Raw genomic sequence first — 23,642 nt, 5'->3', positions numbered from 1 at the left:
CTTTTTAACACCTCATCTTACGAAAGTCTCCACCGTTAACCAAGTTGAAGTGTATATAACGGCACCAGGCATTGTTAAATATCATCAAAACAAATGCATTTCAAAATAAATTTCTACCACCTGCTTAGATGGTGAATATTCAACAGCTGTCAGACGGCGTGTACCAGTTTCTATCGTGTGTAAAAGAATAAAAAATGACCATGTGGCGTGGATGCATGCACGCACCTGTCAATTTGAATCAACAAATTAGTCAGCTGTTAAAATAAAATATCTTTGTGTCTAACAACCAGATAAACTAGTCAAAAAGACAATCCAGGAAAAATGATATGTACACAAAGTACTGTTAAATCATCATTTGCAATTGTATACATGGACAAAATTCAGTCACAGCGAGTCTCTGGCTTAAGAACCTGGTTAAATTTGTACTGCTATTACATGTATTGTATTTTAGGATTTGTGCTTACTCGCAAAATTTTTTTAAATTCATCCTCAAAATCAAAACGATTCTGTAGTTGGTGAACAAGATGTTAGAGCTCAATATATCATTGTTTTGTATAGCACAATTTTCAATTGCAAAATAAACCATAATATAATTTCAAAGACACCAACGTTAGCAATTGACTATAGTTAATATTATGTTTAAACACTGGCAGCTGTTCAAATCAACGATTTTAAATATTGTTTATATTTTCATACTCTCTGATCAAGGTGGATCATCCTTCAAACTTTAATGTCAGCATGATCAGTTGCCATGGTAACTGCAGATAATTTGTGAAATCCATCAACAACTGCGATATGATGGCACTTGTTCTGAGTACTCCAGTACTCTGCGTAATGTTAAATGCCCAGAAAGAGGTGGGGGAGAGACAGAGAAAAAAAAAAAAGATTAATATTGCTTTTATGATGTACAGATATAATTTGCTCTAATAGGTTTATCTACTGTTGATAAGATTCATAGGTCTTAACACATACTGTATTATTCATGGATCAATAAAATGCTATGCTGAGGTAGACATATATATAACAGTTATGTATAAATTCCAAATTGTAAGCTTTTCTCATGGAGCTCCGATTCCCCTGCTTAATTAGTTGTTATATTATATGCTGGTGGGATGATATATTGATTTCTGGCGGCCATGGAGAATAGAGAATTGGTCATAATTCAAAAAGTTGGCTCCATACAACTTTTTTCTGTAGCCAACAAACAATTGGCCAATCCTAGGCCAGATCGCAGTCTATATGTACAAACAATTAGCCAATCCTGGACCAGATCACAGTCTATATGTACAAACAATTAGCCAATCCTGGACCAGATTGTGATCTATATGTACAAACAATTGGCCAATCATGGACAAGATCACAGTCTATATGTACAAACAATTCGCCAATCCTGGACCAGTCACAGTCTATATGTACTACAAACAATTCGCCAATCCTGGACCAGATGTGAGGGATTGAACAATACAGCAATTGCATAAATATTATTGTATAAATGTTACTAACATTTTGATCAAAAATATAATGAATTTTTACTGACAGAATATTATTTTACAGTCAGATTGTAGTACACTAATATTAGGATTAAGACATTGTGGTTTTCTCCACAGAGGTTAGAACTCATGTACATTTAATATTATTGAAATTTTCATCAGTTATTTGAAAGGGACATCAAATAAACATTGCTTTCAGTTTATTGTTGACAAGTATGCTGCAACTTCAATACTGGATTTTCAATAAATAATCTTTTTCTTGCGTCTGTTTTTAGGAAATTGCTTCTATGTAGTTTTATTACTTTCTTTCTTCTATGTTATAACGAATCCCTTCACATACATTTGCATCAAATATGAAATATTGATAATTTTCTCATAAATAATGTGTTCCGTATAGCACACATCCCCTTGGGAGCTTTAGGTCATGGTTCAGCTTAATGACCTATTTAAAAATAACATAGATGTAATTCAGAAGACGGCGGAAGTGAATTTTTATCGGTGTTTTCTTTTCTTCATGCTTTAGTGGGTTGGCAGCGTATACTTTTCAATAATTGCTTCGTATAAATGTAACAAATTTTATACTTCATTTTAATTAGAAGACTGCTTTGATGAGTATCATAGATCACTCGGTGATCTCAAGGGAGCCATGTTTTTGATGGCATATATCGATGATAAATAAACAATTATCTTCTGAATAATTCTTTTATTTTCCTCTTGAAAAATCTTCTTTTTTTTTTTTTCATGTCAGGTTCTTCCTGGTTATCTCTCTAGTACATGTATTGTGCATGTATGTAGCTACAGTTGTATATTTATGGTGACTTACATCGTTCACTCTTCTTATCACTGCTGTGTATTTGTTATCTAGTATCGACTACTCCGTGTATGCGATTTTATTCAGTTTGTTATATGAAACTGTGTGATATTAATATAGCATAGCTGGTCACCAGAGTTGTGTTCAGTGTTCAATTGTATTCTTCAGTAGTATATACCATCCATACCTGTAAATTAAAACCAACCAATCAGGGCCTACAAACAATTAGCCACTTATATTAGTGTATTTTTCTATCCCATAATTTTTCTATCCCATAATTTTTGTTTGGACCAAATGGATAACATTTTTTTTTGGCTATAGGTGTAGATCAAATTTGTTGAAAAAAAAAATACTGCTAAACAAAGTGTCAGGTTTGTGTCTCTACACACACAAACACACATACACCATCTGCACAAACTTGTATAAAATATTTTCTACAACTACCTCTAATTTTGGTCCTAATTTGTTTGTATTAAAATGATCAAAAATTGTAATTAATATTTATTCATTGAAATATGACATGTTACTTGTGTTTTTAGGGAACAGCGCCCCCAATGTCATTATAGCATTCTTTTGAAAAATTCTCCATTTTGTTTTGTTTTTATCCCTTGAAAAGGAAGGGGGATGCAAAGTGGTTGTAATTGACTGCAGATATCATCATAATTAAAAAGTCATAAGTTCATACAATATTTCTAGTAATTAATGAGCATGTTGACTGCCATGGAGTTGCCATAGAAACTCCACTACTGGTATCTTGTATTTTGCCATATTCTTCCGCTTCGAATGGTTTAAACCTTTCACAGAAATGCATGTCCATGCATAGAATTGTACGATAATATGCAAATGTGATAATCTGTCGCATTTTTATGTACGTGTAGCCTGCTCTCCACCTTTATCGCATAAATTGACATTTTTTTTCCTCCACACGATTCATGTTACTCAGACAAATTAATTTTTTCATGGGCGAGCACTTCACCAACTCAAGGGACGAACCTGTTTCTGTCTTCTTATTTTTTTAGCTCCGCTGTCGACTTTGTCGAGCGGAGCTTATCATATGAGTGATTGTCCGTCGTCGTCCGTGTCAATGTTTTACTTTTTCGACTTCTTCTTGAAAACTACAAGCCTAAATGCTTTGATACTTGGTGTATATGTACCTTGGGTAGACCTCTCTTAGGTTTGTTCATTTCATGTTGATATCTTTAATTCTCTAATTTTGGTGAATATTTTTGTCATTTTTGATAAAAACTGATATTTTCGACTTCTTGTTAAAAACCGCAAGTGCAATTGCTTTGATATTACATCTATAGGTACTACATGTGGACCTCTCTCAGATTTGTTAATTTTGTAATGATATCTTTAATTCTTTAATTTTGGTGAATATTTTTGTCATTTTTGGTAAAAACTGATATTTTCGACTTCTTGTTAAAAACCGCAAGTCCAATTGCTTTGATACTACATATATAGGTACTACATGTGGACCTCTCTCAGATTTGTTCATTTCGTGATGATATCTTCAATTCTCTAATTTTGGTGAATATTTTTGTCATTTTTGGTAAAAACTGATATTTTCGACTTCTTGTTAAAAACCGCAAGTGCAATTGCTTTGATATTACATATATAGATACTACATGTGGACCTCTCTCAGATTTGTTCATTTTGTAATGATATCTTTAATTCTCTAATTTTGGTGAATATTTTTGTCATTTTTGGTAAAAACTGATATTTTCGACTTCTTGTTAAAAACCGCAAGTGCAAATGCTTTGATATTACATATATAGGTACTACATGTGGACCTCTCTCAGATTTGTTCATTTTGTAATGATATCTTTAATTCTCTAATTTTGGTGAATATTTTTGTCATTTTTTGGTGAAAAGTGATATTTTCGACTTCTTGTTAAAAACCGCAAGTCCAATTGCTTTGATACTACATATATAGGTACTACATGTGGACCTCTCTCAGATTTGTTTATTTCGTGATGATATCTTCAATTCTCTAATTTTGGTGAATATTTTTGTCATTTTTGGTAAAAAGTGATATTTTCGACTTCTTGTAAAAAACCAATAGTCTGATTGCTTTGATATTACATATATAGGTACTACATGTGGACCTCTCTCAGATTTGTTCATTTTGTGATGGTATCTTCAATTCTCTAATTTTGGTGAATATTTTTGGTAAAAAGTGATATTTTCGACTTCTTGTTAAAAACCAAAAGTTCAATTGCTTTGATATTACATATATAGATACTACATGTAGACCTTTCTTAGATTTGTTCATTTCGTGATGATATCTTCAATTCTCTAATTTTGGTGAATATTTTGGTCATTTTTGGTAGAAAGTGATATTTTTGACTTCTTGTTAAAAACCGCAAGTCCGATTGCTTTGATATTACATATATAGGTACTACATGTGGACCTCTCTCAGATTTGTTCATTTTGTGATGATATCTTCGATTCTCTAATTTTGGTGAATATTTTTGTCATTTTTGGTAAAAAGTGATATTTTCGACTTCTTGTTGAAAACTGTAAGTCCGATTGCTTTGATATTACATATATAGGTACTACATGTGGACCTCTCTCAGATTTGTTCGTTTTGTGATGATATCTTCAATTCTCTAATTAATTTATTTTGGTGAATATTTTTGTAATTTTTGGTAAAAAGTGATATTTTCGACTTCTTGTTAAAAACTGTAAGTCCGATTGCTTTGATACTATTCATATTGTTCATTTTCTAATGATGTCTTCAGTTCTTTAATTGAAATGTGCATTGCTAACAGCGGAGCTATCTCAGCCGATAGGCTGCTTGTTTATTATTTAGCAAGATCATAATCGTATGATTTTTTTTACATTTCACAATATTTTCAGAATCATATAATTCGAGAACAAATGAAAACACGGTCAGTTATCGGAGAAGATGGTCCCCTGCGGAGTTCTTCAGAAACGGGTAGTCAGAGTAGCAATGATGAAGTTATCAGTCAACAACTACATTCTAAGGTATTTAGATTCTAGTTTGATTGAATAATGAGTTGATGATGGATCTTTTGACAGGTGAAAACCCCTTTTGCACTCAGGTGAGGCAGATAACGTCAACTAAACTTGTTGCCAGAAATCGGTTATTATAACACAACAAAATCAGTTGAACTCCAGCCGCAAGGGCTGCCGCAAATTACTTCTTGGATGACTTTATGAGATCACGGCAACTGTATCCCACAAATTGTCATTTTATGTGCATTACGAATACCTAATATCATAAAAAACGATGCTTGCGCTTGCAATTGTACGATTTCCAGTTCATCCAAGAAGCAATTATCAATATATAGCTTGATATTTTGTCAAATTATAATAATTGTTCAATTGACCTCTGACCTTTAAATTGGTCGTCTATTGCACTGCATTAGTTTTATTGTGCATAACCACTTCTACTGAATACCACCTAGCAACAAGTAATTCCTGCAGTATCGGTGTTGCTATGAAATTATGGCTTGTATCATCATATTTTCTTCAGATAATCAACCTTTATGAAGGCCGGTTATTGTTAGAACCTGCCCCCGAGTATGATCAATTTGCCTGTCATACATGTATTTCCCCGGTTTTGTACAATGGCACCTCCCGCCGAGGGAATAATGTGTTTATCTTGCACGTATTTTGTATTTACAATCACAGAGATATTCAAATGGTTCTATTGACCCGGATGACGATGTTAACCGAGTGATAGAATTACAAGGTACTTTAGAAAAACAAAATCATGAATATAGCCTTGCAAAAGACCGGATTGAGCAGCTGGCAGCGAGGGTGGTCGAATTGGAAGATAATTTGTCGACGTCGCAGCGGGAAATTATCAAGGCTCAAGAATCATCTACAAAATACCAGAAAGATCTTAGAGAGGTGAGTAGTCATGACAACCAAGTTAGTAAGATCTAGCCGATCTAGTATAGCTTAATTGTGGGCATTTTCATGAAAACTGAACACATACGTCACTTTTTTAATTTCGCCGATTTTGTCATAGAAAATCCACAAAATCCTGTAGCAGTTGAAATGCCACTTGAATTGACAAGGAGCTATGTGAAAAAAGGTTTATGGAGTATGATTTGCACAAATAATAAATAATTTTTTTTATTGATATCTTTGTTTTAGTCAATGGCTCAGAAAGAAGATATGGAAGAAAGGATAACAACGCTGGAAAAAAGGTACCTCAGTGCGCAAAGAGAATCCACATCAGTACATGAACTCAACGACAAGCTAGAATCTGAATTAGCCAATAAGGAAGCTGCTCTTAGACAGGTATGTATTTTTCACATGCCTAAGGATTCTTTTTTTTTTGTACCCTTTAAGTTGGTTATTATGAAGTTCAAACAACTTATGAGTTAGCTCTCGGGCATTTTGAGTTGATGAATTTTGTTTTTCTCTGTTGATAAATAAAAATTACAATAAAGTCTTTTGAATGTTTTTTGTGTATAATTTTTATTTGATCAATTTGTGCGGTATATGATTTTACACATAGAGTGAAGAGAAAAACCGAAATGTGCAAGAAAGATTAGAACTTTCTGAACAGAAACTCCAGCAGTTGATTCGAAAAGCTGAACAGCTTCCGGGAATGGAGGCTGAATTGGCGCAGCGCATGGCGGCACTGTCGCAGGTGAGACAAATGGTAACTATGACAACGCTTATTACTCAATTTCTCTATGATATTGCATGTTTTTGTGATCCATTTTATGCACGCCACTTATGATTTACTGTTCTGTCTTGTGATTGTGTTCCTGATGTCCGAACAAACATGAAAAAGAGTTTGATTGAAGATTTTGACAAATTGAATTCACTGACGGCAAGTGACTTTCATTTGTACGGCATGGCCTTGGCATGACAGTCACTCACTGATGGAATCTACAATGGCTGATATGGATTAACATGCATGTATCTAGAAATTGGATAGTATCCACAACCAGTCATAGCATAGGAATGCCCCTGAATCTGAATAATTAACAAGTTAACCATTTGAACGCCATGTTGTTTCTCGCCAAAATTCGATGCAAAATTTCGCAAATATGGAAGTTGGACCAAATATACATAATTATCTAGTGACTAAAGGTCTTGGTCAATTTATTTGTGAAAATTATTTAGATTTATTTGTAAAAGGCAACAAAAGTTGAATTTTGCGTTCAAAGAGTTAACAATTAGAGGCATTCTTTTCTTGTGTGTGTGTGTGTGCATTTTATTTACTCCTTGCATGACTTTTTTTAGTTGAGTTGAGTTTTTGGACTGCACCATTTGATCTGGGGGAAGGGTTCAACAATAACGTAAATCAGAATTCATCTTAACTTTATGTAATTTTGTGATTATCAACACATTTATAATTGGTCCTTTGTTGAGAGGGGAAAGAAGGGAGATTATTATTTGCCCACTTATTATGTTTACAATAAGGTTCTCGGTAATAAAAAATTATAATTATGTGTCGGTGCTTTTCGGATGGTTTTCAGTCACCTATAGTAGGTAGTTGATTTGTGCAGAAAATGATTGTTCTGTAGAAAAAAAAAAAATTCAAAATGTGAAAATTACGAAAATTATCATCTGGACAACCAAATGAACCAAGCCTACGCAATCCAGCAGTATAAGAAAAACTGCAACGACCTGAGAATGCAAGTCTAAATTAGCAATTATCAGATTAGAATTATCTATAATAGAAATAACTGTGAATTGCTTAAATTTGACCAAAGCCAAATCATGAAGAATTGTCTCTAGTGATGATTTCACCTGCATCCTTGAATGTCTTTTGTAAAATTTTCCTTTTGCGAAACTTCTCAAACTATGAAATCACACCAACCGTTAGCGTTGAAAATTTAACGATTTACAGTACATACTCAAAACTTAGTTTAATTTGGTTTAGTTTAGTCAAATAAAGTTATTCTAAACAAAGGAGAATGTCTAACCACTTGGCAGACCACTAGATAAATATTCTGCAAACATGGCAACACATCCATAACGTATTTTACTAGTTTTGTCGGGGCATGAGTTGACAGATGTATGACTCCTTTATTTCTATTCTATGTGTGTTATCTGCTTCACTATATTTAAACCCACAGGCGGAAGAACGGCAAGGGAACGCCGAAGAAAAACTTAATCAACTTAGGTCTGAACTGGAAGAATGCAAACAAGAATTAGAAAGGGTGAGATTACTATTAAGTATTCATGGATTTTGTGATTATTATTGATTTTAAAAATCATTATGGGTTTCGATTGATATTTATTATTCAAAATTATTGAATGCTTGGTGTGTTGTTCCTCAAGTATTTTTTGCCAGCTGACTGTTTGTTACTACTGTACTGTTGAGTACTGACATATAGTGCATTTGCCATCGTAACCATATTCTATTTTTGGAACTGTGAGACCCGGCTGTGAAACACGGCTGTGAAACCAGGTCTCATCATAATGCATTATATTCCAGTGTCAACCATGCATTGGTGGTATACACACACATTTATCCAAGGTTCCTCCGTTGCATCGTTTAGCGAACGAATTCTTATAATGCAATGCACAAAACAAGTTAACACATTCTAAAATTAAAGTTGCACACATAACTGCATTTTAGATTTTCACCACCAGACTTTCTCATCAAAATTTTTCTGCACGTTTTTCTTATATTTTTCAATATTTCTGGAAGTGAACCCTAATTTTGGAGCCAACAGACAAAATTTGAGGCAATTTTCAGTTTTTACTCGAAACATTTGTCTATTTTTATCCCAATCTTCTGAAAGAAAGTGCAGACTTTATAAACGGTACTATTTTGTGAAATCGTTATGAAAAGAGGGAACTGGTGGTGAAAAGGTTAAGATACTGGGATTTGATCATTATACATATAATTTCGTTTCCTTGCTGCAATGTCTACCACAAATGGAGGATGAATGATTTGTAACATGTTTGCTTTCATTCATTTGGAAATACTGTCTAGACGATATTGCACAGACAAGTAGACAATCTATTTTCTGTACTGTATTCAGTCTATTAGAAGTGCTGTGTGGCTCACCAAACTGCCCTGGGCACTTCTAATACAACCAAATCATACATTTTTGACTTTTGCAATTATTGCCTTCTCACTGTTTAGTTAAAAACTCTTTTAATGCCAAAACTGTTGTCACCTCTCCCAAAATAACTGCACAATTTTTTCATATTTTTTTTTTCCCACCAATTTTTGTCATGACCAGTGTCCAATAAGAAATTATACTCATTTGTTTTGAAATACTTTCAGAAAAATGTGCAAAATAATATCCCAAAATTTGGCAGGAAATGATTCCAGAGGTTCAAAGGTTAATGTAGTTATTTATTATCGTTCACAGGCGCGGGAGAGGGAGAAAATGAATGAAGAACACAATAAAAGACTGTCTAGTACTGTCGATAAATTATTATCAGAATCAAACGAGAGGCTGCAGCTTCACTTGAAGGAAAGAATGGCTGCATTGGAAGATAAAGTAAGTTTGTGACGAGATAAATAATGTGTGGAAAAGTGATGGAGTTGGTGGGTGTACTTGTGGGGATTGTATGTGGGGGTGTGGGGCATAGGACTGGTATGTGGTCATAAGATTCATATCTGGAGACAAAGGACTGGTGTGTGGGCAAGGGAGTCGTGTGGAGATAAAGGACTGATGTGTGGGCAAGGGAGTCATGTGGAGGCAAAGGACTGATGTGTGGGCATGGGAGTCATGTGGAGACAAAGGACTGATGTGTGGGAAAGGGAGTCATGTGGAGACAAAGGACTGATGTGTGGGAAAGGGAGTCGTGTGGAGACAAAGGACTGATGTGTGGGCAGGGGAGTCGTGTGGAGACAAAGGACTGATGTGTGGAGGTAAACGAGGGCATTGTAATAAGCAGGGATTGAATAAGGTAAAGTGAGGAAGGAAAATAAAGCAAAGGTAAAGGGTTTTGAAAGTCCTAAGGGCAGGAAATTGTCAAGTGTAGAGACATAGTAGTGATAAGGAAAAAAAACACATCCAAGACGAGAAAATGGTTTGGTTCGAGTGTAAATCTGTGCGTCAAATGAGGTGCATTTGTAAAATCTTTTTACACCCACCCGACAACCAACTGCTACGCAATACTACTGTCCGATTATCAATTTGTATTTAATGGTGAATGTAGTCTGACGCCATGACCAATATTTATCAATTAAGTTTCAGTGGGGGGTAGGGGGTTTTGGAAAAAAACTAAAGAAATTAAGTTTTTTATCTGACATCGATCTTTTGACGTCGTCCCTAACTACAGAGGGATATGAACCTGAAAGCAATTGTCTCGATTGTAACTGGTTCTATTATTGATCAGACGCCAACATGAAATGGAATTAATGTTTTGTAATAATCCCTTTAAACTTCATTATATCACTTTTATCGATTGTGATTGTGATCGTGCATCAGTGAAATCAAGACGACAGGTGGTTGAACACTGAACATAGGATGCAATAGATAACTGAACAAGTTACTCGTCATCGTCGTCTTCCTGTTACTGCTCGCAATTTTTATTACCTCGGTTTAACCATGTTTGTCTGTCTGCTTCTAGAATTCGTTAACTCAGGAATTAGATAGAACGAAGAAGATGTTGGAAGACACGCAGTCTGACAATAAACGACTAGCAACGGAATTAGCGAAACTTAGAGCAGAATTTGACAATTTCAAAAAGAAAACAGATAAACTAAAGCAGGAATCCATGTCAAACAGGTAATATAGCTGTGCTTTTTCTTTTATTATGCAAATTGTGTCAGTAAATATTACCATACTTGCCCTTAAATGGAAATTCATGTGCTCACGTAAATTACTTCGTATAATGGTTATTTTAGTGTACCTAAAATACTAATACAACCAAAACACTATTATTGCCTCACATACACTTCTATTGGTGATTCGTTTCTTATGGAGCAAATTTGGTTTTCACATATGAAGTAGTATTATGGGATGTGGTGGTTGCCACTGCTGCATACTATACCAGTTCCCAAGTGCTTGATCTATATTTTCAATATATTCCTCTAAATTTAACACTGAGGGTGCTGTTCAATGTAATGACTATATTCTATTGGTAGTTACTGGTAAGTGCAGCACTGTAGAACAACTGCTTACATTTACTACACTGATATATTTTGTAACCGTTTTGACCCCATTTTGGAGAGCGTCCCCAGTCTCCAATACATGAATTTTGCAATCTTGGCATGATATCAGCAGTATCGTGGCTTATACGCTTAACGTCCTACACAACATTAATTATTTGTTATGTTCTTGTTTATAAAGTTTAGTTTGAAATTGGTTATTGTTATTTACATTAATTATTATATAAATATATTGAGAGAATTTTTGTATTCTATTGCATCAGTAGCTGCATCATTAGCGGCCCATGTAGAGATTATAGTGAACTCTCAGCAAAAGGGAATATTTTCTTTCAAGTCAAGTTGTTGTAAACCGCTCATATGAATTTCTTTCATTTTGCATCAGCTTTTAAATTACTACTAGTCGACAAATAGGATACATGTGACTATGAATAATAATGATTGTATGCCACAATTGTGATAATAAATTGTGTATGTCTGGAAATGTCATCCTGAAATGTCATCCTCAAAAGGTCAAATAGACAAACCGGAAATATACATGCACCTGCAATAAACAAGGATTTAATGATAGCATTCAATATTATGGGCTTATAAAAACTTTATAGCAATGCTCAAAAAAAACACAAAAAAAACACTGCCATTAAAGTTGCTCTTTGTTACCATTTCTGGAGCTTCGTGTCAAGTTTTTAGACTATTACGTGAAATATTTGATTGTCAGAATTTGTAAGTAATTCATAACAAAAACAAATCTTTGCAAATTCACATGTTCCCGAACACTGTCCAAAATCACTGGCAAATGAAATCCCAATACAACTATATGAATGTTCACAAAGTGCAACTTTAAATGCACATATTTAATGCAGATGCTCTGATTTACAAGATGTATGTCTTTTTTTTTTCTCCCCAGGAGCGAAGTTTTAGATAGCAATAGCAAGAACCCATCCTCACATCATAGCTACCCTGTGGATGCAAACGTAGTTGTAAATAAAAATACGACGACAATCACGGATAATGATAGCAATACCGTGTCAAGTAGTAATTCTAGTAACAATCCAACTCGTACTCTTAGTAATATTAGTAGTAACACAAATACCAGTAGTGCTATACTTAGGCGGCAACAGAAGGGAAGATTGGAGGCATTACAAACTGATCCCAGCAAGGTAAGAATGTAGGAGTGTCAATTCAGGGTTTTGACGATTTTAACGCTTCAGGAGTATCGTAGGTCTTTGAATTTCTTTTAACAAAACAATATATTTTATTGTATTCATCAGATTGGACCCATATCAAACACAACATGTCATGACTGATCTGTAATTTAACAAACATGTCGATTTTAGATTTTTGCGGACACTGCTAAGTAACAAAAATGGAGAAAATTTAAAAACTCTACAAATTCTCGATTAGTTACATTAAATTAGCTAATCAAAAAAATATAATGCTCGAAAAATTTTCAATAGAAAATGATGATACCCGACTCTGGTTGCCAGTTTGGGCTTTTTGTTCTGTTTTCTTAGTTTACAGTTGACAGCACAAGCAAACAAAAGAATGGTTTGGGTGGGAAAATTGAGAATACATGATTTTCTAGCAGAATACAGCATTTCTATATTAAATTAAAAACATAAAAAGTGAAAGGAGTTCTGAGCAGAATTGGTGGCTAATGTAACATGTTTTTGAGTAAAAATAATTTTAAAATAATTACTTGTTTTTTTTGCTAAAATGAACACCATATTTTAGAAAAACACCAGGACTTCTGCTCTCAATTATTCATCATTTGTTTTTGTGTGCATATTGTAAAACAAAAACATTTCTTTCTGTGAATTGTTTCCTTTCCAGGTGCACACTTTAAATGAACAAGAATGGGAAAAAGTACAGCAAGCCAGTGTCCTAGCAAATGTAGCACAAGCATTTGAGAGTGAGAGCTCACCACTTCAGTCGGAAAATGAATCAGAATCTGTATTTGGTGCCGTTGACATGTTGTCTCCTTCAGGGCATACAGATGCCCAAACTTTAGCAATAATGCTTCAAGAACAATTAGATGCTATTAATAATGAAATTAGGTGAGTGTTCACTCTTATCACAAGAGGGCGCTGTGCTGGTCTGATGCTATTTCAAACAGTGGTTAAAAAATAGACAAATACTGTAACCCTTGAAATTGTCTTAGAATCTTGTACATCAAAATACTGTGAATTTTTTTGAGAACTGGTCAAATCCAGCCAGGAACTGGTCAAATCCTGCTGGAGAACTGGTCAAGTCCAGCCAAGATTAATTCAAAAGTGATTTCCTTCAATCTTTTTAGCAACCAAAGTCAACTTGAAGTCGCCGTTCACAAAATAAAACCAACATAATTTTTTGGCCGAATTTTTCATCAAGACTTGTACCCAATAAGCAGTTATACCCATTTTAACAAAATTATCAAGAAAATTATTTTAAAAAATTGTAACAAAAAGCAAATGTTGCACCAACATTTTGATGGAAAAGATTATGGCATTTAAAATGTTACCGTATTACCCCGGGCACGCGCCCAGGGGCCTGAACATACAAAATTGGGAAAAATTGGGGGTGGGCGCTTACCCGAGGACCACCCCAAAAAAGATTTTTTTGTGATCGTATGATAAGGTCAAATAAAGGAATGCTTTCATACACTTTGTACACGAACTTATTTCTTGATTTATGCGAGGTTTCAATAAACCTGAGCACTCGGTCAAGAACTGTGGGAACACTAAGACACAGGGTCGAATTTCAAGAATAAAACTTGTTTTATGTCAGCGAATGAAGTTGTATTACTCACTGAAATTGGCTACAAAGTATGGTAAGTATTGTAATCAATGCACGGTTACTTTTTTAGTACCGGTAACCGTGATCAGTGCAAGTCGAAACAGCCGGGAAAAACTACCACTTGTAATCCAAGATGGCGATGACCTCATTAGCATAATTTTGTTGATGCACGTATTGATACATCGCATCGTAATTACTGAAGAATAGCAGACAGGGTTATAAAACAAATAAACCTTTTATTACTGATGTGAAATGTTTACAAACTATTGTGAATACATAAACATATCCAAATGGCGATACATAAAAAACAGACTGAAAATAAACTCTGGTCGACCTCATTAACATGATTTATTCACGCACCCACACACGTGACAAAATTACAAAAATAACGATGATGCAACAAGTTCCCAAGTTGGTTATCGTAATGGACTTGAGGTCGGCAAAATGTTTTTTCTTAAACGACAGAAAAATAATCCACATGCTGTGATGAAGGATGGAAAGAAAGTAGCAAGTTTACGTCATGATGTCTCAAAAGTGCTAGCTCCCGTTATGGATTCACAGTCAGCGAAATGCTACGTTTTGAAACCAAAGCTAAGTGCTTCAAACCCCCGGTTCAAACCACTCATCAAGGTATGGATCGTTGCAATATTGCAATATTGGATTCATCGTGAATGAAGAGAAAGCAGAACGTGTGCGCCATATGCTGCATGGTTCATCTTACGTCGTTAAGTTCCAATGAGTTTTTACGTAAAAACACAAACAAAACGGCCCTTTTCAGGGCCACCACACACTCCAAAAAGAGAACTAATGTAACAAACACACTATTTAAATAAATTGAACGCGTTCGTTTTTGACTAATAAAACTTTATTGTTGACCCTGTTCTTGGCTAAAAATCACCCTGGGCGTTTAACCGAGGATGTCCCCAACATGTAACTTTTGTGAAAACAGGGGGGTGGGCGCTTGCCCAGGGAGGGGCGCGTGCCCGGGGTAATGCGGTAATCTGGATATTTCATCATTTTGGATATATATTGGAAAATACTAAAGTTTTCTTAAAACAAGAAGCTGTTTCTGAAGAGATATGCACTTCTCTACTACCGGTAGTGTATTTGCCATTTTTCAGATTAATTAAGCCACAATGCAATGCAAGTGCTACATATACATGTAAATAATTAAATACATGCTTGCCTTTGATAACCATATTTTTGCCCGCCAAAATGTTCTGCACATTTTTTATAGATTTTTTATGATTTCTTTGTTAATTTTGGAGCAAAATGAACATAATTTTCTCATTACCCCACAGGTCTTGATCGAAAGTTTGAAATAAAATTACAGTGTATTTGGGCAAAGTTAACAGACTTTGGTGTTAAAAAGCTTCATGCTCGAAGTAGTTCTCCATTTTTCTCCTAAATTCATTTCTCCAGGCTTATACAAGAAGAAAAAGATTCAACAGAAATGAGGGCGGAAGAAATTGAAAGCCGTGTAGGTAGTGGCAGTCTTGAAAATATTGGGTTATTTGGTTCCACGAGAAGACGACCTGGCAATGTTTGGTCGGGGGAGCTATCAGTGGCACGTTCACTTCCAGGGAGCATTGCAGGATCACTAGACAGAGAGAGGCCTTCTCCACCAGTGAGTGGCAGATCTACTCCCAAACTTTCTCGTAATGAACGAGTCACAACAGGACTTAGTAGTCACCATAGTCAAAGTCAGCCTCAAATTTCTACCACAGGATCCCTACCAAATTATTACAGTCATAGCACCGCAGCATCTGTAAACCAGGTATGCTCTTGCTTTGCCTTTGCCACTAATGCTTGCTTATTGCCTGCTTAGAATTTCCAACCCTCTTCCTTCCCATCATATACTTATCTCCTATCCTAGTACTGTTCCACGTTGTTTCAGTACCTTTGTGTAATTCCAGTTCACAAGCTCCCTGTTTTCCGGTAGCGAGCACAATATATGCTGGCTGAATTCACCTTGCTCCCATTGTTCCCTCACAATGAATGACCCCCAGTCCAATCAGTTGAACATTGAATGCTCCTATCCTTGACTCATCTTCTTCAACACAGCACTGAGATTTTACCTGCCATATCCCATTTTTTCAACCCAGTTTCGACTCTAAAAATGTAACCATCCCGGCACTGATACTTCCTCCATATCATTTCATCCAATTGCATCTACCCATTCTTTCAAACCCAACACCAAGACTTCACCCACATCAACTCATTCATTCAAACCCAGCACTATGCCTTCACCCAAATCAACCCATCCATTCAAACCTAGCACTGAGACTATACCCACGTCAACCCACCATGCCAGCCCAGCACTGAGACATTGCCACAATCAACCCATCCATCCAAGCCAATCCTGCACTGAGACATGCCACAATCAATCCATCCATGCCAACCCAGCACTGAGACATTGCCACATAAGCCCATTCATTTCAACCTAACATTCCAACATAGCCACATCAACCCATCAGGCCAACCCACCACTGAGACATTGCCATATCAACCCATCCCTGCCAACCCAGCACTGAGACATTGCCACACTCAACCCATCCATGACAACCCACCACTGAAACTTCACCCACATCAACCCATCCATTCCAACCCAACACTGAGTCATTTTCAAATCAACCCATTCATTCCAACATTGCCATATCAACCCTCATGCCAACCTATCACTGAGACATTGCCATAATAAACTCATCCGTGACAACCCAGCACTGAGACATTGCCACAAACAACCCATTCATGACAGCCCACCACTGAGACATTGCAACAATCAATCCATGCCAACCCAGCACTGAGACATTGCCACAATCAACCCATCCATGACAACCCACCACTGAGACTTCACCCACATCAACCCATCCATGCCAATCCAACATTCCAATATTTTCACATCAACCCATCATGCCAACCCATCACTGAGCCATTGCCACAATCAACTCATCCATGACAACCCACCACTGAGACATTGCCACAATCAACCCATCCATGACAACCCACCACTGAGACATTGCCACAATCAACCCATTCATGCCAAACCAGCACTGAAACATTGCCACAATCAACCCATCCAACCCAACCCAGCACTAAGACTTCACCTATATCAACTCATTCACACCATCCAAGCACTGAACTCCTAACCCAACCAGTTTCGCACTCAAATTCAAATTGTTTGATATCCAACCAATCATTATGACCCATTCTGAGCTCTGTGCTAATATCCAATCACCATTGATTTCTTTTGATATCCAACCAATCATTATGACCCATTCTGAGCTCTGTGCTAATATCCAATCACCATTGATTTCTTTTGATATCCAACCAATCATTATGACCCATTCTGAGCTCTGTGCTAATATCCAATCACCGTTGATTTCTCTCACTGTGTGTTTCCACATGTTTTATACTATATCCCAATTCTCACTCACCCAGAAAAGAACCCACATTGTCCTGTTTCTGAGACACATCCCACCCTGTATTCCTTACCTTCGTACTGTGTTTTATTCCACCAGCAATGACAATAAGTACAACTTGTGTTTGTTTGTTTGTTGATAATATACAAATTGCTCCTCTACCTATGGCACATTGTGATCACAATGTAATCTTATTTTCATTTGTAATAAATTATTTATTTTCTATTGATTCAATATAAATACCAGTTTTTCTAAGTTGGATTTCACAACAATTTTATGTTCACCTGTCTCCAGCTGAATATGAACACTTACAATGCACTGTGCAATATTCGTGTACTGTCTATGGTCTTTGAGAAAAGTGAGGTCGGGTCTTGATCCCTTGTTGATATTTCTAGTCTAAGCATCTGTTGTGATTCTCAACCATGTTTTCACGGCTCTTTTCATAAAATTCTAAAATATGCAAAATTTTACAAACTTTTTTGACTGATTTATTTGTTTTCACGATGCTAATATATGCAAATGAAAAATTAAGAACTCCATAACTTGTTTAAAATGATCAAATTCATGTGAGCGGCCTTTTTGAAATAATTTATACATCCAAGATGTCACTTCCAAGATTTCCAAGACAGTACATCTTTTATATAAAAAAAATATTTGTATGTTTAGTAATATATAAATATGATTTATAAATATCTGCATGCTATCGTCGATTGTATTTGTCGGTCTGCATTTATCAGTGTTTGTCTGCCTGTTGTGCACTCGTGTAACAAGTCACTTTGCATGGTGAACAAAACATTATGTGATAAATATTTTATTTCAGATTTTGTTTTTCTTTGTTTGTTTTAAAAGTATTTAAAATTCTGAAGCACTATCACGAATCTTCATCTCCCTTCTCCTCATTGTCTCAGCAAACCCCTCCACATCCGGCCCCCCCAAAACACCCCCCTGATACAATGTTTGCAACTGCATTTGCATATTCATTATCTCATCTGCATATTATGCATATTCATGAGTCTCATCTGCATATTATGCGTTATCATTCAGTCATATTGCCACACCAGCATTTCATCATGTGCTTCTGTTAGATCCATTATACTGAAACGTACGTTCCAGGTCTTTCTCCTCTTTGACCTTCCGCAAATTAATTTTCAAAAAGGAAAAAAATTACAAAAAGAGAAACGATCAGTAAATAGACCATGAAATCAACCTTTTCCTGTAAAGTTACTGAGATTATTGGATTTCCTGTTGTAGTTCTGTAAGGGTGCTTTTCTTGAAGATGGGGGAAACTAAGGAATTGTCAGTGATTTGTTTTTTTGCCCAGAACTCATGTCTGTTTTTAACAAAGCTACCATCTGAATAAAATTCAAGTACTATCACTCCTGACCGAGTGAGGTCTTGCATCAAATCAATTTTCATATTATGATTTTCAAATTTATTTGTTTATTACCAAATAATGATGGACAAGTACAGGTAAGTTGCAGCAAGTTTTGGGACAAGAAACACATTGACTGCAATATGTTTAGTTTCAATATTTACCCAACAAAGTCTACCTTACAAAAAAATCAAATAAGAGGGGGGCCTTTTGCATCCAAACATTCCTTCTTCCCATCCTAGCATGGACAATATCTGGAATGCTACTAACGTTATTGATGAAAATACTAAAATAAAAATAAAAAATAATAATTTTATGACCATAAAGTATCCATTCATCCATCATTGCATGGATAAATATAACCCCTCATTTTTTTTTTTTTTTTTAAATGTCTTTTTGTTGTCATACTCACAACAAACAACTCTATGGTCTGGCTAAAGCAGTTTTACGTATACTTGTTTCTCTTATGCTTCCCCATTATAGTTGGAATTTATAGACCGTTATATGTCGCGTTCCGATAACCAACTCCATGGTTGCCAGGTATAGCCCACATATCCTATCACTATATCTAAACACTCACATATACATATATTCATAGATATATCTATGTATATATTTATTTATATATCTTATATTCTATTTCTTCTCTTTTAAGGGACTTTTTTGTTTTTTTTTCATGCGACCCGAAACTGGTGAAATGTTGTCTAGAAATTTCAGTGTTAAGATTTACTTCACATATGTACTTTCAAAGATTGTCTGGATACCCTGATTGTACCGTATGCTAACAATTACCTTCTTTTATGGTCAATGAAAACATAAAAATTTCACCAGTTTCCTGTGTACTTCTTATTGTGGTGAAGGTATCTTTAACTGTGGTAAAGTATTAAATATTGGTATAGTTTCCTGATTTTGTTTTTCCATCTTCGAAACATCTGCTTTTAGATAACAAAACGGAGCAGCAAAGGCGCATGCAAGGTTTTTTGGGGCTTGTAATAAAAACCTGGGGCAGCTGTGTGGTGTTACGTGCAACCCCTTTCCACCTTTATCTGGTCTGGTTTCATTACAGTATTTATCAAATAAATCATAACCAGCATACCAATTATGGTTGGGAAAATTCTATTTTCTTGTACATTTTGGAGCTAATGACCTTATCTGATTGGTCTGTAACAGGCCAGCCCAAGATGATGCGAGGATGGGGGTTGAATACTGTACCATTATAAAGTAAAGTGATCTGTCCCAACCTGTGGTGCTGACTAACACTATATATAGGGGGTTGGCAGAAAATAGTAAATGTAGGGATTAAGCCAAATGATTTATAGGTGGATTTTGGATAACCAACTAATAACAGATGCTTTCCTACTAAAGTGTAATCGGCCATACTCATTTGGCCATTTTTGTTCCTCCGTTGTAGCCACCTGCCCTTCGAGAAGAAAATCGTGAAGAAAGTCGGTCAATACGATGCGAGTCAAGCCCACCAGCAGCGCGTTCAGCGCGAATGGAGCGTGTAGCTGCACCAGCCGCTAGCAGTGAGGAACAAAGGAGGTAATTTGATGGCTGTCCATTATAACCGGAGGTGGGGGAAGGAGTTTTTGACTTCCTTGTGCGAAGCACACAATGAAAGTCTTTGCAGGTTATAGTGCATCTGTATGTATGTACATGTATTTATGTATACATACATATGTGCGTGTCTGTTCCACTTACTGGATATTGATGAAACTTAATACATAGAAGCTGTGGACTAATGTGCAGATTTAGTTTTTGGTTGAAATCCATGCATAGTAATTACCTAATTTGCATGATAATTCACTAGTTTTTAGCTGTTCCATGATTTTTGGACTGATATCTAAAGAACCACTTAATTGATTTTGATGAAACTTGGTACATAGATGCTCTTGGGCAATGTGCAGACCTGATTAATTTTGGGTAAAAATTCATGTATATTAATTAATTAATTTGCATAATGATTAAACAGTTTCCGGCTTTTCACTTATATCTCAAGTACTATCCATCACATTAACAATGAAACTTGGTACATAGATGCTCTAAGACTATGCATAGACCTGATTAGTTTGGGGTGAACATTTGTGCATATTAATCACCTAATTTGCATAATGATTAGTCAATTTTCTGTTTTTACACTGATATCTCAAGTACTAATTATCCCATTTCAATGAAACTTGGTACATAGATGTCATAGGACAATGCACAGATTTGATATTTAGATTTGAAATCTGTTCATATTAATTACCTAATTTGCGTAATAATTCCTATTTTCAGCTTTTCCATCAATATCTCAAGTACTTGTCAGCTTATTTCACTGAATCTTTGTACATAAATACTTTAAGACAATGCGATGATTTAATTTGTATTGGGTTTATATACATCAATAATAAATATCTTATTTGCATAATTATTTACTTTTTGGCTTTCCATAGATCTTTAATAATTAATCATCATGTTATGTATACTGGTACTTACATATGTGCCCTGGAACAATACACATACCTAATTAGTTTAGGATTGAAATCGATGAATAATAATAACTTAATTTGCATAATAATTACCAATTTTCTATCTCTATCTCAAAAACCAATTATTGTATTTCAATAAGACTTGGTATACAAGTCCCTGGGAACAATGCTAAAGACCTGATTAGTTTTGGATTGAAAATTGATCATACTTAATTGGCTAATTTGCATAAAGTGCATAATCATCACATTTCATTAAAATTTTATTCACAGATGCTCTGGGGTAATCCACAGAAGTGATTAGTTTAATGTTGAAAAATATGCATATTGATTATCTGATTAGCCAAATCAGATTTAAATTGAACTTGTGGTAAAAGTGCTCTGGAATAAATTTGACTGAAAACCACAGTTGTGGATCACATTGTTTTCACATTGTGCATCTCAAATAGCAAACAAATAGTAGTTGCCAAGCTTTTTTTTTTTTTTTGAAAGGCTAATCTTAAATTTTGAATCGTTTTTTTAATACGTCTCCAATGCTCCCAGCACACAGGAGTTCGTTTTCAGCTTTCTTTGATTCCACAATACCAATGGATGGTTTCATAATTGGGATTTTTTCTTTGCCTTACAGCAGGGGATCTATGGACAGCTCACAGAGTACGCCTAGCCCCCACAGTAGTACAAATAGCAGCCAAGACTCACTGCACAAACAACAGCAAGCACAACACCAGGCACAACTTAAAAAACGACAGACTGGACTGAAAGGTTCGTTAGGTAGGTTATTTGGTAAAAAAGAGAAGAGTAAAGACGGTAAAGATGGCAGCAGAGAAAATTTACCAGGTATGTTGAAATTGTTCAGCAGACACTTATGAATATTCATGAGATGTAAATAGACTATTTGTAAGTTTGTTGCAGACTCTTTTACCTATCATCCCCTTCCAAACTGACCTGCAATTTATTTACTTGCAATGTAGTCATTAGTTTTGTTCAATTGAATGTTTATTCGATCAAGTTCATGTACGTAATACACAAGTGAAATTTATACCATGTGTTGAGAGTTTAATATGTCATATCACTTGTTAGCCTATTAAACAAGAGCGAAAAAAACTTATAAATTGTTACATAATTATTGATTCAGATACAAGTCATTGACTTCGGTGATTTTTTCCCCAGTTAGTATGAATTTTTTTTTTTAATTTCAGAACTGTCTGAAAAAACATGCAAAAACAGGCGTTTTGGAATTATTTAAATTGTAGTTTTTTGTTGTAGGTTTATTTAAGAATTTCCAATATTTTTTGACAACTGCAATAATAACTACATGTAATTCACTACATGTACCCAAAGAAAAGTTTGAGTTATGATGAAACATTTTTACCATACAAACTAATGGTAAATAGCCCCAAAATTCCTACTGTAAAATTACTAATTTTCACTGGGTTTAAATTTCGCTGATTTACCATTTCAGGCATATTCAGTGGGTTTAAACAAATTCACGGTTTTATCATTCAGATAATGTGTTCTATGTTAAATTTTACATATTCACTGGGTTTTAATTTAGCGCATTTTCCAGTCAGCGAAATAAGCAAAATTAAACCCCAGTGAATAATTAACCCTTTTACAGTATTTCATGCTGGGTGTTTGACACATTTATTGTAAGATCTGACTTTAAGATTCAATGGTAGCGTTCAAGAATATACTAAAAGGAATTAGGCAGATCTATTTTTAGCATTACTGTTATAGTTACTGAACCATTTTTTGATAATTTTTTTTTGTTATACTAACATTATTCTTTGCCATATTAGATATCATTTAGCTACTTATAGTAAACGTATGTATAAAGGCTTCGCAAACTGTTTTCTGTTTTGGCCGAAATGCTGTTATTCACCCATAAACTGTAGTCTATTTCAATTCTCCCATGCTGCTTTCAGTCAGTAATAGCCATCGCTGCAACTTGCATAAATTTTTTTCGTAAGTCAACGAAAAACAAAACTTTCAACATGTAGAGATATAGCATATCCCACTCCTCCCTTCTCAGCTCCTCTCAAATCATATTTAGCATATGCGGATCATTCAAAATAACAATATTCACTTCATTTGATCACCCCCCATCCCTCCCATTGTAGTAAACTAGTCTGCACCAAACATACAAGGGTCAATATTTTCATTTGACAGGTCAGGTCAGGTCAGGTCAGGTCAAGTCATGTCTATTTTCATATTCTCGCTGTCACCGTTTT

At 35.2% G+C, this 23,642-nt stretch overlaps 1 protein-coding gene across 4 annotated transcripts in view; it reads left to right on the top strand.

The window, feature by feature from the left end:
* The window catches only part of LOC100329039 (liprin alpha), a 144,786-nt gene that overhangs the window by 104,107 nt on the left and 17,037 nt on the right, over nucleotides 1-23,642 (top strand). For 2 of the 4 annotated variants that reach the window (XM_085499731.1, XM_085499730.1), the window contains exons 5-17: nucleotides 5,164-5,292; nucleotides 5,962-6,183; nucleotides 6,433-6,579; nucleotides 6,800-6,946; nucleotides 8,376-8,459; nucleotides 9,627-9,758; nucleotides 10,837-10,994; nucleotides 12,282-12,534; nucleotides 13,208-13,431; nucleotides 15,572-15,926; nucleotides 19,427-19,483; nucleotides 20,355-20,485; nucleotides 22,040-22,248. In XM_085499731.1, the coding sequence (XP_085355857.1) occupies nucleotides 5,164-5,292; nucleotides 5,962-6,183; nucleotides 6,433-6,579; nucleotides 6,800-6,946; nucleotides 8,376-8,459; nucleotides 9,627-9,758; nucleotides 10,837-10,994; nucleotides 12,282-12,534; nucleotides 13,208-13,431; nucleotides 15,572-15,926; nucleotides 19,427-19,483; nucleotides 20,355-20,485; nucleotides 22,040-22,248 (2,248 nt within the window). The remainder of the gene's footprint in view (nucleotides 1-5,163; nucleotides 5,293-5,961; nucleotides 6,184-6,432; nucleotides 6,580-6,799; nucleotides 6,947-8,375; nucleotides 8,460-9,626; nucleotides 9,759-10,836; nucleotides 10,995-12,281; nucleotides 12,535-13,207; nucleotides 13,432-15,571; nucleotides 15,927-19,426; nucleotides 19,484-20,354; nucleotides 20,486-22,039; nucleotides 22,249-23,642) is intronic. The other 2 variants (XM_085499732.1, XM_085499733.1) reach the window with 2 other exon arrangements.

This window comes from Saccoglossus kowalevskii, chromosome 1 (genome assembly GCF_978046115.1).
Source record: "Saccoglossus kowalevskii chromosome 1, keSacKowa6.1, whole genome shotgun sequence".
NCBI classification, from domain to species: Eukaryota; Metazoa; Hemichordata; class Enteropneusta; family Harrimaniidae; genus Saccoglossus; species Saccoglossus kowalevskii.
Note: the sequence above shows the minus strand (reverse complement) of the source record. Positions and strands in the feature narration are given on the sequence as shown.